Raw genomic sequence first — 14,627 nt, 5'->3', positions numbered from 1 at the left:
TACAATTTCAACATTACATCCCAACTTCTATACTCGATGCTCTGATTTATAAAGGCAAGCATACCAAACGCCTTCTTCACCACCCTATCCACATGAGATTCCACCTTCAGGGAACAATGCACAGTTATTCCCAGATCCCTCTGTTCCACTGCATTCCTCAATTCCCTACCATTTACCCTGTACGTCCTATTTTGATTTGTCCTACCAAAATGCAGCACCTCACACTTATCAGCATTAAACTCCATCTGCCATCTTTCAGCCCACCCTTCCAAAAGGCCCAAGTCTTTGGTTTAATTTGCAAAGCTGAATTTATTTCCTAATGTTTCCCGAGCAAACAATTGTGTGTGCTGAATAGAAAAAATAACTTCAAGCAATCTGTACTTAACATTGTAAAATAAGTATTGTCGATCAGTTTGATTGAGCATACTGCAAAAATTCCTGGTTTCAATTCCTGTCAAATAAAATGTTTGTCGTATTAATTGGTAGTTAGATGATGAAGCCCCACAATCATTAGGCCTACAATTTACTCAAGTGGAAAATGTAATACCATACTTTACCTGATTTTAATAGGTGTATACATTACTGTATAAATACCAGCATAAATTTTTAGTAATTTCAAAATCTATTTTGTATCAATCAGCCTTGAGCATGTAATCTTCTGTGACTCCAAATCAAGCTCTCAACCTGTCATTCTATCAATCTTAACACGCATTCATATCTTTGTCAAATCCAAAAGCAATTATATCGTCGATTTTTCTCACACACTCCATTCTCCATAAATGTCAGCATTTCCAATACTTTGCTTTCTATCATGTCTAGTTTATCATGCTTTCATTCATCTCTTTGGGCTCCCAAGTGTCTGACACGTTCATGTAAAATATTTTCAAGCTGACTCATTCTCAGCTGTCATATTGAAATCTTTTCATTGCTTCACACTTTTTTAACCCACTGCACCGTTCTCAAATCCTTTGCGAAACTGGCTTGTGTGTTTTCATTTTACCAAACTTGGATTGCTATCTCCTTTGCTGTTTAGGCAGTCTACTCTGGTTTGCCTCAGTAAATTTCTGTGCTCCTTCACTGCATAGACCTTCCTTAAAATGGACCAATTGGACTAAGGTTTTTCTTTAAATCCATTTACTTCTCTACCTCAACATACATTTTATGCTCATTACTTTGTGAAGAAATGTAATGTTTTATTTTTTTATGATAAAGGTATGATATAAGTGCAAACTATTGCAAGAGTTATTTTATGCTAACATTCTCAGCATAAAATGCATTTACTTGGTGATAACCTATCGCTGTTTGGTACCAAATGAAGTCTATTTATTACTCAAGGTGCTTTTTTATATGCATTTTGAGAATTAATGATACAACCCTGTTGACAATCCATGGGGTTAGAATAATGGAGCTAAAGTTTTTCATTTTGCTCCATTGTTAGGTCGATTGCTAGTTTTAAGTTTCTTTCATTTCTGTGTTAGATGTGACTGCTTTTCAAATTGCAGGAAATTGTGACACTTGATGTACTTGGATGAGTTAACAAGCAATGGTGAAATGCTAGTCCTAATACCTTTGTCACTGTGCTCTATTTTACATTGATCCATTAAACATTAAATTCACCAATTTTAGGTACTAACCTAACACCCTTTATAACTCCCCCCCCCCCCCCCCTTTGTCTCCTTTCACCCTTCGTATTATTTGATGCTTAGACAAAGCAGAAAAATTGCAAAAGGAGAGGGAAGTAATGCTAACAATAATGACAAAATAGCACTGCTGAAGTATAATCTGTAATCTAAAGAAAAGTAGAATGTCATGGTTGGAAATTAGAGCTAGCTAGTGCCAAATGAAGGCTCGCTAACTGAAAAAAAATGGAGAGAGAGAAGCAAAAAATAAGAGGTGGTAAAGATTTTTTTAATCTTCAGGCAGAAAGTTTGGTAGATGAATTGAACTAAAAGCTTTCTGGCCAGTTTCTTTGAGCAATACATCATGAGGTGAATTTTTTAAAAAACACATTGGGCTGCATATGTTTTGACTTGTGTATGCATTCACCTCTCATTTATCTGTATTAAAGCAATGTTAGCAAGCCTGTAAGTTTTGTAATCTTCAGCTTTATAAAACAAGCAACCTGTTTGAAATTTGCATGAATAATGGATCCTTTTCATTTCGTTCCAGTTTGTTCTTTCCGGCTCAGATGACTTCAATCTCTACATGTGGCGTATTCCTTCCAGTTTAGAGACAGGTGAGTTACGAAGCAGCCTGAACTGAATTTTATTGATGGCTTCTCTGCAGAGAAAACTACATGCAAATAGAATGACCGTACCCTCTTTAAGCTCCAAGTACAATATGTTTCCAATGCTAAATTAGATTAACTAATTTCCTTCAAATGTTTTATTTATTCTCTGACCTGTTAAGAAATCTTCATTTTTCAGCTAGGGGGATTTCATTTAGAGTGAGCTTGGATGATGATGTTGGTTCAAAGATCAAGCAGTTTCATTCCAATTGTTGGAGTTAGAAATATGTCGCTAGTCTAGTTATCTTCTCTGGGAGGTTTGGTGACTTCCAGGTGAGAAAGCCCTGTTTTTTTTCTCTGGCTAATGTCAGATCATTGTGACAAGTAATGAAATTGCTTAGAGCAATTTGACAAGATTTCAGAAATTTATTAAGAGCTCATAGAGTCATACAGCACAGACCTTCGGCCCGTTTTATCCATGCCAACCAAGATGCCTCATCTACACTAGACACACCTGCTCATGTTTGACCCATATCCCTCTAAGCCTTTCTTGTACATGTCCCTATCCCAATGTCTTTTAAATGGTGTTATACTACCTCCTCAGGCAGCTCGTCTGTATACCCACCACTCTGTGGTTTAAGAAAAAAATGGCCCTCGGGTTCATATTAAATCTTCGGCCTTTTCCTTAAACCTATTTCCTCTGATTCTTGATCCCCTTACTCTGGGTAAAAGCTTCTGTGCATTCACCCTATCTATTCCCCTCATGATCTAGTACACCTCTGAGATCACCTTCCATGTTTGGACATGTTTGGAGCGGGGTTGGATATGATCAGTGGGATCCCAGCGCCATATTGGAAGTGGAGTTTGCACAATGAAGCCTTATAATTAGTTGTGGCTGAAAAGAGTCGGAGTAAGGCTGTCAGACTTCTCGGATCCAGCTTGGGTTATCGCTGAAGTTTACACCTGCCCCCTGGCGCAATTCTTCTAGAAAAAGAACAAAGAATGTGAAGAATTCTGAAATTGTTAGGGTTAAGTAATTGGGTGATCTGTACTTCCTTTAAAAGTTGTGTTGTTCAATAATGCATTCGGTTTCAATTATGGTGACAGTTTGTATAGAACCAGTTTAACTAACTGAATGGAGCATCATTTGCATTTGTTAAGAATAATGTCATTGCTATTTTTTCACAAAGTATTTAAAAGCAAGATTAGTGGCCATAATCTTGATTATAAACTGTTCGCAGGTGGCCCTGCCAGGATTGTGAATGGTGCATCCATGATATTGAAAGGTCATCGCTCCATTGTCAATCAAGTGCGCTTCAACCCTCATTCATACATGATCTGCTCATCAGGAGTGGAAAAAATTATCAAGGTACGTGTCAAGTCAAGTCAATTTTATTTGTATAGCACATTTAAAAACAACCCACGTTGACCAAAGTGCTGCACATCTGATTAGGAAAAAAAAAAAGAAACATACAGTGGCAGGCAGCCAAACACAACGGCGCGGCCATCTTGAACAAAATGTTTAACTAAAGCAGAATGGTGTTTTGGCCAGAATTTAACACTGTGTTTCCAGCATTGATTTTCCTATTAATATACTTGGTTTAATAGTTTCTTTGTATTGTTTGAAATAGCCATCAACAAATTTACTCTTTTAGAAACAAAAGAAAATCCTCAATATCCAGCATATTCTCGGCTCAAAATAAATGTATTTCTGGTCAAGTGTTTACAAAGTTGCTCTGAATTCCAGATTTATGGGCATGTACATCATAATTAGTACAAACATAGAAACGTAGAAAATAGGTGCAGGAGGGGGCCATTTGGCCCTTCGAGCCAGCACCGCCATTCATTGTGATCATAGCTGATCATCCACAATCAGTAACCTGTGCCTGCCTTCTCCCCATATCCCTTGATTTCACTAGCCCCTAGAGCTCTACCTAACGCTCTTTTAAATTCGTCCAGTGAATTGGCCTCCACTGCCTTCTGTGGCAGAGAATCCCACAAATTCACAACTCTCTGGGTGAAAAAGTTTCTTCTCACTTCAGTTTTAAATGGCCTCCCCTTTATTCTTAGACTGTGGCTCCTGGTTCTGGACTCCCCTAACATTGGGAACATTTTTCCTGCATCTAGCTTGTCCAGTCCTTTTATAATTTTATACGTCTCTATAAGATCCCCACTCATCCTTCTAAACTCCAGTGAATACAAGCCCAGTCTGTCCAATCTTTCCTCATATGACAGTCCCTCCATCCCATGGATTAACCGCGCGAACCTATGCTGCACTGCCTCAATAGCAAGGACGTCCTTCCTCAAATTTGGAGACCGAAACTGCACACAATTCTCCAGATGTGGTCTCACCAGGGCCCTATACAACTGCAGAAGGACCTCTTTGCTCCTACTCAAATCCTCTCGTTATGAAGGCCAACATGCCATTAGCTTTCTTCACTGCCTGCTGTACCTGCACGTTTACTTTCAGTGACCGGTGTACAAGGACACCCAGGTCTCGTTGCACCTCCCTTTACCTAATCTAACACCATTAAGATAATAATCTGCCTCCTTGTTTTTGCCGCCAAAGTGGATGACCTCACATTCATCTACATTATACTGCATCTGCCATGCATCTGCCCACTCACTCAACCTGTCCAGGTCACCCTGCAACCTCCTAACATCCTCTTCGCAGTTCACACTGCCACCCAGCTTTGTGTCATCTGCAAACTTGCTAGTGTGACTTCTAATTCCATCATCCAAATCATTAATATATATGGTAAATAGTTGCGGCCCCAGCACCGAGCCTTGCGGTACTCCACTCACCACAGCCTGCCATTCTGAAAAGGACCCATTTATTCCTACTCTTTGCTTCCTGCCTGCCAACCAATTCTCTATCCATGTCAATACCCTACCCCCAATACCATGTGCTCTAATTTTGCTCACCAATCTCCTCTGTGGGACCTTATCAAAGACTTTCAGAAAGTCTAGATACACTACATCCACTGGCTCACCTTTATCCATTTTACTTGTCACATCCTCAAAAAATTCCAGAAGATTGGACAAGCAGGATTTCCCTTTCATAAATCCATGCTGACTTGGACCAAACCTTTTACTGCTATCCAAAGGCTCCGTTATTACCTCTTTAATCATTGACTCCAGCATCTTCCCCACCACCGATGTCAGGCTAACTGGTCTATAATTCCCTGTTTTCTCTCTCGCTGCTTTCTTGAAAAGTGGGATAACATTAGCTACCCTCCAATCCACAGGAACTGATCCTGAATCTATTGAACATTGGAAAATGATCACCAAAGTGTCCACAATTTCTAGAGCCACCTCCTTGAGTACCCTGGGATGCAGACCATCAGGCCCTGGGGATTTGTCAACCTTCGGGCCCATCAGTCTACCCAATTCAATTTCTTGCCTAATGCAAATTTCTTTCAGTTCCTCTGTCTCCCTAGATCCTCTGTCCTCTAGTACATCTGGTAGATTGTTTTGTGTCTTCCTTAGAGAAGACAGATCTGAAGTACCTGTTCAACTCTTCTGCCATTTCCTTGTTACCTATAATAATTTCACTCGTTTCTGCCTTCAAGGGACCCACATTTGTCTTTACTAATCTTTTTCTCTTAACGTACCTAAAGACGTTTTTACTGCCCTCCTTTATATTCTTGGCCAGCTTCGCTTTGTACCTCATCTTTTCAGCCCGTATTGCCCTTTTTGCTACCTTCTGTTGTCCTTTGAAAGTTGCCCAATCCTCTGGCTTCCCGCTACTCTTTGCTATGTTATCCAACTTTTCTTTTAGTTTTATTCCATCTCTAACTTCCCTTGTCCGCCACGGTTGCCTCTTAACTCCCCTTAGAATCTTTCTTCCTATTTGGAATGAAATGATCCTGCATCTTCTGGATTATGCCCAGAAATTCCTGCCATTGCTGTTCTATTGTCATTCCTGCTGGGATCCTGTTCCATTCGGCCTTGGCTAGCTCCAGTAATTAATTAATACATTTAAATTTAATTGCAGCACATATTTGTTGAGCATGCCATGCAGGAAAATAACTGTCTTGTGAGTGAAATCTGGGATTAAAATTTCTTTACTTATGTTTTCATAATGCTTGTGAATGTAACTGTTTTCTCTATTACTTACTACCTTTTAGAGGTAGCTAATCATAAAAAACTTTTTTTTACATCCTTGATAAACGCAGTTTGAAATGCCAAGTTTAATTCTTGAAAAGATATCAGTATCTCTTACTAGCTTTTTTAATGTCACTGATTTTTTCGTGAAAGTAAGGGTGGTCACTTCATGCCAATGTGTGTTCAATCTTTTGAGTAAGCTTATATTGCGGCTTTGAAAAGATTTTATGATCTCACATGTACAATGGGGAAATGAACATTTAAAGAATTCAACACAGTTTTGTGTTCACAATCAAAGGTAGTAAAGGACATGAATTCTTAACCGATCAACATTCTTTTGAAAAGAAACATTCTTCACAGATGTTGGCATTCAGGAGATAAGAATCAGACGAGAGTGAAAGAACCATTTTAGGAAGAACACAAAATCAGATTGGAACTAGAAAAAAAAAGAAGGTAGATTTGAAGAACAGTTTTCCTAGCGCTACACAGGGCCGCATTTAGAATACCCCTTGCAGCTCTGGTCTCATTTAAAGAAGGTTATACCTTTGCAATGTTGCAGAGAAATTCTAGTTTGGTTTGGGGGATGAGAGAATTGTCGACTGAGGACAGATGAAGCATATTGTGTCTATACTTTCTGGAGTTTAAAAGAATGAGACGTGATCTCATTGAGATCCACAAGATTATGTAGTCGAGATGGTTTTAGGATATTTCTCTTAACCATATATTTGGAACTAATAATTCCCTTAGCCACATATTTGGAACTAGTGCAGCAGCTGTGCCAAGGATAAGTTTCTTCCTGTCGTCTATGCTGAGATATTCAGTATAACCGAGGCACGAGATTTAGTTAGCTTTTTGTAGAAATTAAGGCTATTGAGTAGGAAAGGACTGCATATGCTGGTTTAAATCGAAGGTAGACAAAAAATGTTGGACTAACTCAGCAGGACAGGCAGCATCTCTGGAGAGAATTCCTTCTCTCCAGAGATGCTGCCTTTCCCACTGAGTTACTCCAGAATTTTGTGTCTACCTTAAGGCTATTGGGGTCAGAAAGAAAAATGAAATTGCAATCAAAAATACTAGCAGCCCAGATCTTATTCATTGGTTCTGTGTGTTCCAGGTACAGTACGGCCTACTTTACATCTTACTTCCTATGTTCTGAAATACCAGAAATCTAAGGTTTATAGTGTTTGTGTAGGCGTGTAACTTTGCATTGTGAATTGGAAAATGTTATTATCAAAATCTCTAATGACAGTATTTAATTATTCATCATAATTGATTTCTTCGTGATACTGAGATTTTCTTTCAATAAATATTTACAGCCCGGGGCAAAGATTTGTGTGCTTCCAAGATTTATTTTATATTAGGGGTTCTGAACCAATCTCAAAGGAAACCATTCCAAATTATACCAACTTGGTGTTCTAGTATTAAAATTTTAATTACAGGAAGTAATGACCTCAGTCAGCACGATATATAATATTGGCAGGATATAAATTGTGTGTAAATTCCACGTTATTCCAAGATTGCAGCAGATTTGGTCCAAGACTACCCATGAGTCTTAAATGCTGTGTGTGGTTGTGTGTCTGTCTGTCAAATATGCATGTTTGAGTAATTCATTTAAACATTGTGTAATTTAAAAAAAAATGCTTTTCTCCATAAGTCAACATGAAATTACGGATTGTCTTAGAAGTCTATCTCCTTTACTACTGTCCTTGAGAAAAGAAATGTGTTGTTCTTACCGAGTCTGGCACATACATGACACTTGACCCGCCAATGTAATTGACACTGAAATGTCACCTCAGTTCACAGGTAGTTAAGGATCGACAACAAAAGTTGTCATCTTTTTATGAATGAATAAAATTAATTGATTCTGAATATCCAATACATAACTACAATTCAGGTTTAAAATCCGGAATAATTTCCTGCAGACTGTTAGTGACTGCATTTGAAAGATGAGCTACTTAAAAATGTTGGGGAGCATGGAGGATCTTAACACTACAAGTTCTTTTTCACTATATGAGGTACCTATGATCTATGTAAATCCAGATGTTGCCTAAAAGTGGATTTAAAGAGGTGCTTTTGAATGTTCAGCTGATGGTTGCCTCACCGACATGTTCCCTGTGACTCTGCAACCAAAGTGCATTGTTGAATTTGAGGGGAAAAAACGTTGTGTGCCACAGCTAAACCATTCACCTGTTTTTCACAAAACAAAGTGCTGGAGCAACTCAGCGGGTCAGGGGACATCTGTGGAGGGAATGGACAAGTGACGTTTTCAGTTGGGACCCTTCTTCAGACGGATTGGAGTCAAGGGAGAAAGCTGGAAAAGACAGGTGGGGGTGGGACTAAGCCTGGCAGGTGAGGGTGTGGGGGGGGGGGGGGTTAATTGGCAGATGGGTGGACAATTGGCAGATAAGTGACAAAGACTATGGTGTCCGTCCGATAAGGAGAGAGGAGGAGTGAAATGTAAAGCTTGAGGAAGAGATGAATGTGAAAGAGAAGTTGGGAGGGGAAGTAAAAAGGAAATAAGGGTCTCCAGGATGGGAGGTGAGAGTATAGTGGACGGAACAGGAGCAGGATGGGAGAAATGGGAGCTGGTGGGTGGGAGAAATGGGTGCTGGTGGATGGTTGACAAAGGAAAAAGTGAAGGCATTGGGGGTGTAATACTTGAAATTGGAGAATTCAATGTTCATATTGTTGAATTGTAAGCTACCCAAGCAGAATATGAGGTGCTGTTCTTATACACTATCACGTTTGCTTCCCGAGTATAGAAATCAGGACATAAATCTGGACATAAAAATATTACCTTTATAGACTAATTTCCACTCCCCAAAAGATCTTTTTGATATTGTACTTAATGCTGGGAACTAAGATCAGCACGGATAGACATAAAGGTCAGCATGGACACGATGGATAAAAGGCCCAGCTTCTGTTTTGTGCAATTCTATGAATAGAATTGTTTGTATTGTGCATGCAAACATTACAACTCAACACCAATTAAGTCATCTCAGAACCCACAAAACTGGAGTGCAAGCATGTTGTTTCAATCGTGAGGTGATTAGAAAATTAATGGATCAATAAAATCTAACAAAGGAGTTGTTCAGCATTCCATAACCATTAAAGGACATGCAATCTTTGCTTTTCCAGCCAGCGAAGCTTCATGTTTAGGAATAAGTTAACTGTTTGGATGATAGCAATCTCCCTGTGTCAGATGCTCATTTGTACTGAATTTAGTGATTAACTTGTTTTCCAAATGCAAGAGGTAATTAGACAGATTTGGTTATCCAACAACATTTGAATTTCTATGTCATCTTAACCCATCTCTTGATCACACAACCCAGCCATGATATTTTCTGTAGCCTTTCCCAGATGTATCCTTTCTCAGCTTGCAACTTTTAACCACATGAATACAAGCTTGCAGCTTTTTATCAATTCTCTGCCCACAATTGTCATCTTTTCTTATCACTGACCACTTCAAAATTGTTATATTGTCTGCCAATTCTTAAGGCACAGTAGATTCACCACAATTCCAACAGACCAACAAATTATCAAAGCTATCAATTTTTAGCATTGATTTGACTGTTATAAATTTCTCCTCCCCTATAATGTTTCACTTCTAGAAAAATGCATCTGGCTATTTTCCACTACTGAACCCTGCTCATGCATTCCCATATTCGTACATTAGCTCCCTGACGTTACAAAATCTTTTCTCTTCATCCTCGGCTATCTTCTGTTCTATTCCACCAGTCCACAGTAACTTGGAATAGTTAGGACTAAGTACAAGCAATTTGGTCATGCTGTTTAGTGTAGAGATACAACATGAAAACAGGCACACTAAGTCCACACTAACCAAGTCCACACCACCAATCACCCATTTACACCAGTTCTGTACTATCCCATTTTCACATCCACTCCCTGCATACAAGAGGTAATTAGACAGATTTGGTTATCCAACAACATTTGAATTTCTATGTCATCTTAACCCATCTCCTGATCACACAACCCAGCCATGATATTTTCTGTAGCCTTTCCCAGATGTATCCTTTCTCAGCTTGCAACTTTTAACCACATGAATACAAGCTTGCAGCTTTTTATCAATTCTCTGCCCACAATTGTCATCTTTTCTTATCACTGACCACTTCAAAATTGTTATATTGTCTGCCAATTCTTAAGGCACAGAAGATTCACCACAATTCCAACAGACCAACAAATTATCAAAGCTATCAATTTTTAGCATTGATTTGACTGTTATAAATGTCTCCTCCCCTATAATGTTTCACTTCTAGAAAAATGCATCTGGCTATTTTCCACTACTGAACCCTGCTCATGCATTCCCATATTCGTACATTAGCTCCCTGACGTAACAAAATCTTTTCTCTTCATCCTCGGCTATCTCCTGTTCTATTCCACCAGTCCACAGTAACTTGGAATAGTTAGGACTAAGTACAAGCAATTTGGTCATGCTGTTTAGTGTAGAGATACAACATGAAAACAGGCACACTAAGTCCACACTAACCAAGTCTACACCACCAATCACCCATTTACACCAGTTCTGTACTATCCCATTTTCACATCCACTCCCTGCACACCAAGGGCAATTTACAGAAGCTAATTCACCTCCAAACTGGCATGTCCTTGGACTGTGGGAAGAAACCAGAGCACCCTGAGGAAACCCACATGGTCACAGGGAGAACATGCAAACTCAACACGCATAGCACCCGAGGTCAGGATCGAACCTATGAGATGGCAGCAACAGCACTACCAGTTGTGCCACTGTGCCGCCCAATGTTGTTGTGGCCAAGACACACCAGCAAGCTTATAACAAAACTGAATTGGTTTTAATTTTATATATAATTTATCCTCTGGTTGATTCTTATAAATTATTCACAAAAGGATTCAATATAAATGTGATTATGCCACAATTTAGATTTGTTTTGACAAAGCTCTTGAAATCTAATACATTTTACCTTCAGATCATTAAATGACAAAACCAGAATAATTGGGTTTGATTTATATTTGTCACATTAATGTGCTTTAGTTTAGTTTCGAGATACAGCGAGGAAATAGGCCTTTCGTCCTCGCCGACCAGCAATCCCCACACACTAACACTATCCTCCACACCAGGGAACATTTACAATTTTCCCAAGCCAATTACCCTACAAACATGTACGTCTTTGGAGTGTAGGAGGAAACCGGAGCACCCGGGGAAAAGCCACGCAGATCACGGGGAGAAATTCCATACAGACAGCACCCATAGTCAGGGTCGAACCCGGGTCTCTAGCGCTGTAAGGCAGCAACTCTACAGCTGTGCCACTGTGCCGTCCTATAATTGAAAAATATATATTTTCTGCAATGTTAATGTAGGTGCAAATATTAAATGTTTGTGTGCTTTCATTAATCCAGGTGTGGAGTCCATATCTCCAACCAGAGTGTGCTGGAGACCTGGAGGAAGAAGTGGATGATGACACCCGCAACCTTTATACTCATGAAGAGTACATCAGCTTGGTCTTAAACAGTGGCAGTGGTCTATCTCATGATTATGCTAACCAATCGGTTCAGGAAGACCCAAGGATGATGGCTTTTTTTGATTCTCTTGTACGCCGAGAGATAGAGGGTTGGAGTTCTGACTCTGACAGTGACCTGAGTGAGAATACAGTTCTTCAGCTAAATACAGGGGCTAGTGAACGATCGGGATACAGTGATTCTGAATCTTCTGCCTCCTTGCCATTATCGGCCCAGCAAGGAGATGAATTTGACGAGGGGACGCACACGCTGGGCCGACAGAAGCCCTCCAACACTTCAACAACCAGGGAGGACGTGCGGTCTCGTCAACAAAGATTGTCCGCGCTCAGACGCTATCAAGACGAGCTACTTCTGACTCTTTCTAATGACTCTGATTCCTCAGAAAACAACTTTCACCAAGTAACTACAGAATCAGATACTGATCCTGTGACAAGGCCTCAATCCCCAAGCCCAGAGGCAAATGATTCCAGTAGTTCCAGTAGCAATGGTAAGCGGCGTGCATCGATGCGCCAAAGAAATGCTTCAAGAGCTAAGCAGAAACTCCGCCGAGAAAAAAGGAATATTCCACACCTCAAAGTAAAACAAAATATTGCTGAAAATAATGCCAACGATTCTCGATCACAAAGAGGTAACCATTCTTCGTCTGCTTCATCTTCACCAGAAAGGAGTAGTGCCGAGGTCGAAAACATTAGAGGAAGGGTATCTCCCTGCTCAGATAGCGAGTCTGAGGTAAGAAAGGTTTATAAGGCCTACAGCAAGATCCAAAGTACCTTTAAGTCACAATTGAAATCAAAAGGGTGTTCCATGTCATTTTTATCTCTTTGTGATGCACCAGACATGAGTGAGAAGGATGGCACATTGGGTATGTTTACCCAAGAAAGTGATGCTGTGAGGAAAAGTGCAACAGGATCTCATCAAAGATTTAGAGTAGAAAAATGTTTGGATGAACATAATGGGGAAAGCAGCACCTCTCTGCAAGCAAGGACCAAGTACTCTGCCCTTCTTATTCATGAAGGCGGTACTTTTGCATCTGCAAAAGAAATGATGCCTGGAGAACAGGAACATGGTGTAGAAGATGTCCCGAGTAGCACAGAGCACTGCTATGAGGCCAAAAAGCTTAATGGGAAATCGGTCCTTTTGGGCAACAACAGTAATTTAACTAACCCGTATCAAATATTTGGCAACCAAACACAAGAACTGTGTGACCGCACAGAGGTATTAGAATGTGCAAAATCCCAGCATGTTCAACAAGTAACTAGAGATGAATCTGGACAGAAATTCATTAAATTGACATCATCTCAAACTGCCCCTTTTACAGAAATTACTTTGGTTGGAACGCAAAGTAATTCTGATGAATGGTGGAGAGACCATGTTGATAAATCCAAAACCAGGACTTGTGACGTGGAAGAATCCTGTTCAGAGGCTCCCTGCAATCTTCACAACAATGGGCTATTTGATCAGCAACATGCAAACCAACTGGACGAATCAGCCACGGCATCCAAGTCTGAATCTGGTGACTGTGCACAGGTAGCCTCATTGCACCATAAGGAAGACTGCTCCCAGCCTGGGATAAATGAGCATTCAGAATGTACTAAGAATGGCTTGGCAGCCAAAGTAAACATTTTTGATTGTCCCCAAGGGACTCTGTCATCAGCTGAGGCTGACCAGCCTTCTGGAGGGTTAAAAAGACTGCGAAAAGAACGAGATCCGGACTATTCCCCAGCTGAGAAGAAACAGAAGACATGATAGATTTGCACACATCCAATACCAGTGCTTAGTAATGTCACTAAAAGCATTTTTCTCAAACTCAACAAACTGTTGGTCTGTAAAAGAGTGAGAATTTTTAACAATTATGTAAATAATTAAATTTCCTGAAGAAATGCTAATACAGATTTTTTTTTTAGAATGTGTATGATAATGGTATATAAAATACAAATTATTTGGAGTGCTTCTAACTTTGGATTCAAATATCCATTTTGGCCCAGAGGGTTTGTAATTCTTGTGTTTAAGTATTCATTATGCCAAGCAAGGGTTAATGGTGCATTTGGTGTCTCAAAGATCATATTGTTACAGAGCTTTCCCTCGTATTCACTCTGCAAATTTCTACATTGGGGCTGACATTGAATTTAAAATATTAAAGCCCATAGAATAACAAGTAAACAAATGAAGTGTTTTTGAAGTCTAACACTTTATAGTTCGAGGTATTTTTGTTTTTATTTTAAATTGCCACCTTGTTATGGTAGTCTTTTTATTCACGCAAGTGGTAAAACAGTTTGATTCTTTAGGAAAAATGTTTAGAAGTTGGTTGTGTACATGGATCTGTTGATGAAGACAAGTTAGACAACTGTGGTCAGGAATAAAGTTTTTGTGTTTAATTTCTTAAGAAGAATTATTTGAAGCACAACACCTGCACAGTGGGCACCTGATCAGCTATCACTTTCTTTATCTGATGAGAAAAATAAACATTGCCATTTGCAATCTGTGTTTTTCTGTGTTCCTACCGCCATGGTGTTCTAATGCAGCTGAGAAGGCAAAGAGCTGCTTCACAGGCCAAAGGAGATCGTCAATTGTCAATTTTAACCACAATCCTCATTGTAGGTGTAATGAGTTTGTCATATGTGTACTTCCGTCTCAAAAGAGTGGAAAATGGACTTGCTTAACATAGTCTGGTGTAGAGGTGCCCCATCTTTTGGGCTTGGACGATTCCAGTTTAGAGCAGAAGATAGCCAACCAAGATTATTGCTGGCACATCTATTTGCATGACACAATAGCACATTAC

General features: G+C 39.7%; 1 protein-coding gene across 1 annotated transcript in view; it reads left to right on the top strand.

Moving 5' to 3' along the window:
- Nucleotides 1–14,297, top strand: part of dcaf5 (ddb1 and cul4 associated factor 5) — a 41,223-nt gene extending 26,926 nt beyond the window's left edge. Inside the window, exons 7-9 of the mRNA XM_078406292.1 lie at nucleotides 2,170–2,236; nucleotides 3,469–3,596; nucleotides 11,729–14,297. Of these exons, the coding sequence (XP_078262418.1) occupies nucleotides 2,170–2,236; nucleotides 3,469–3,596; nucleotides 11,729–13,594 (2,061 nt within the window). The 3' untranslated portion in view covers nucleotides 13,595–14,297. The remainder of the gene's footprint in view (nucleotides 1–2,169; nucleotides 2,237–3,468; nucleotides 3,597–11,728) is intronic.
- The last annotated feature ends 330 nt before the right edge of the window (nucleotides 14,298–14,627 follow it).

The sequence above is a fragment of the Rhinoraja longicauda genome, chromosome 10 (assembly GCF_053455715.1).
Source record: "Rhinoraja longicauda isolate Sanriku21f chromosome 10, sRhiLon1.1, whole genome shotgun sequence".
In the NCBI taxonomy this organism is placed as follows: domain Eukaryota; kingdom Metazoa; phylum Chordata; class Chondrichthyes; order Rajiformes; family Arhynchobatidae; genus Rhinoraja; species Rhinoraja longicauda.
The sequence above is the reverse complement of the archived record's forward strand: the minus strand, read 5'-3'. Positions and strand labels throughout refer to the sequence as shown.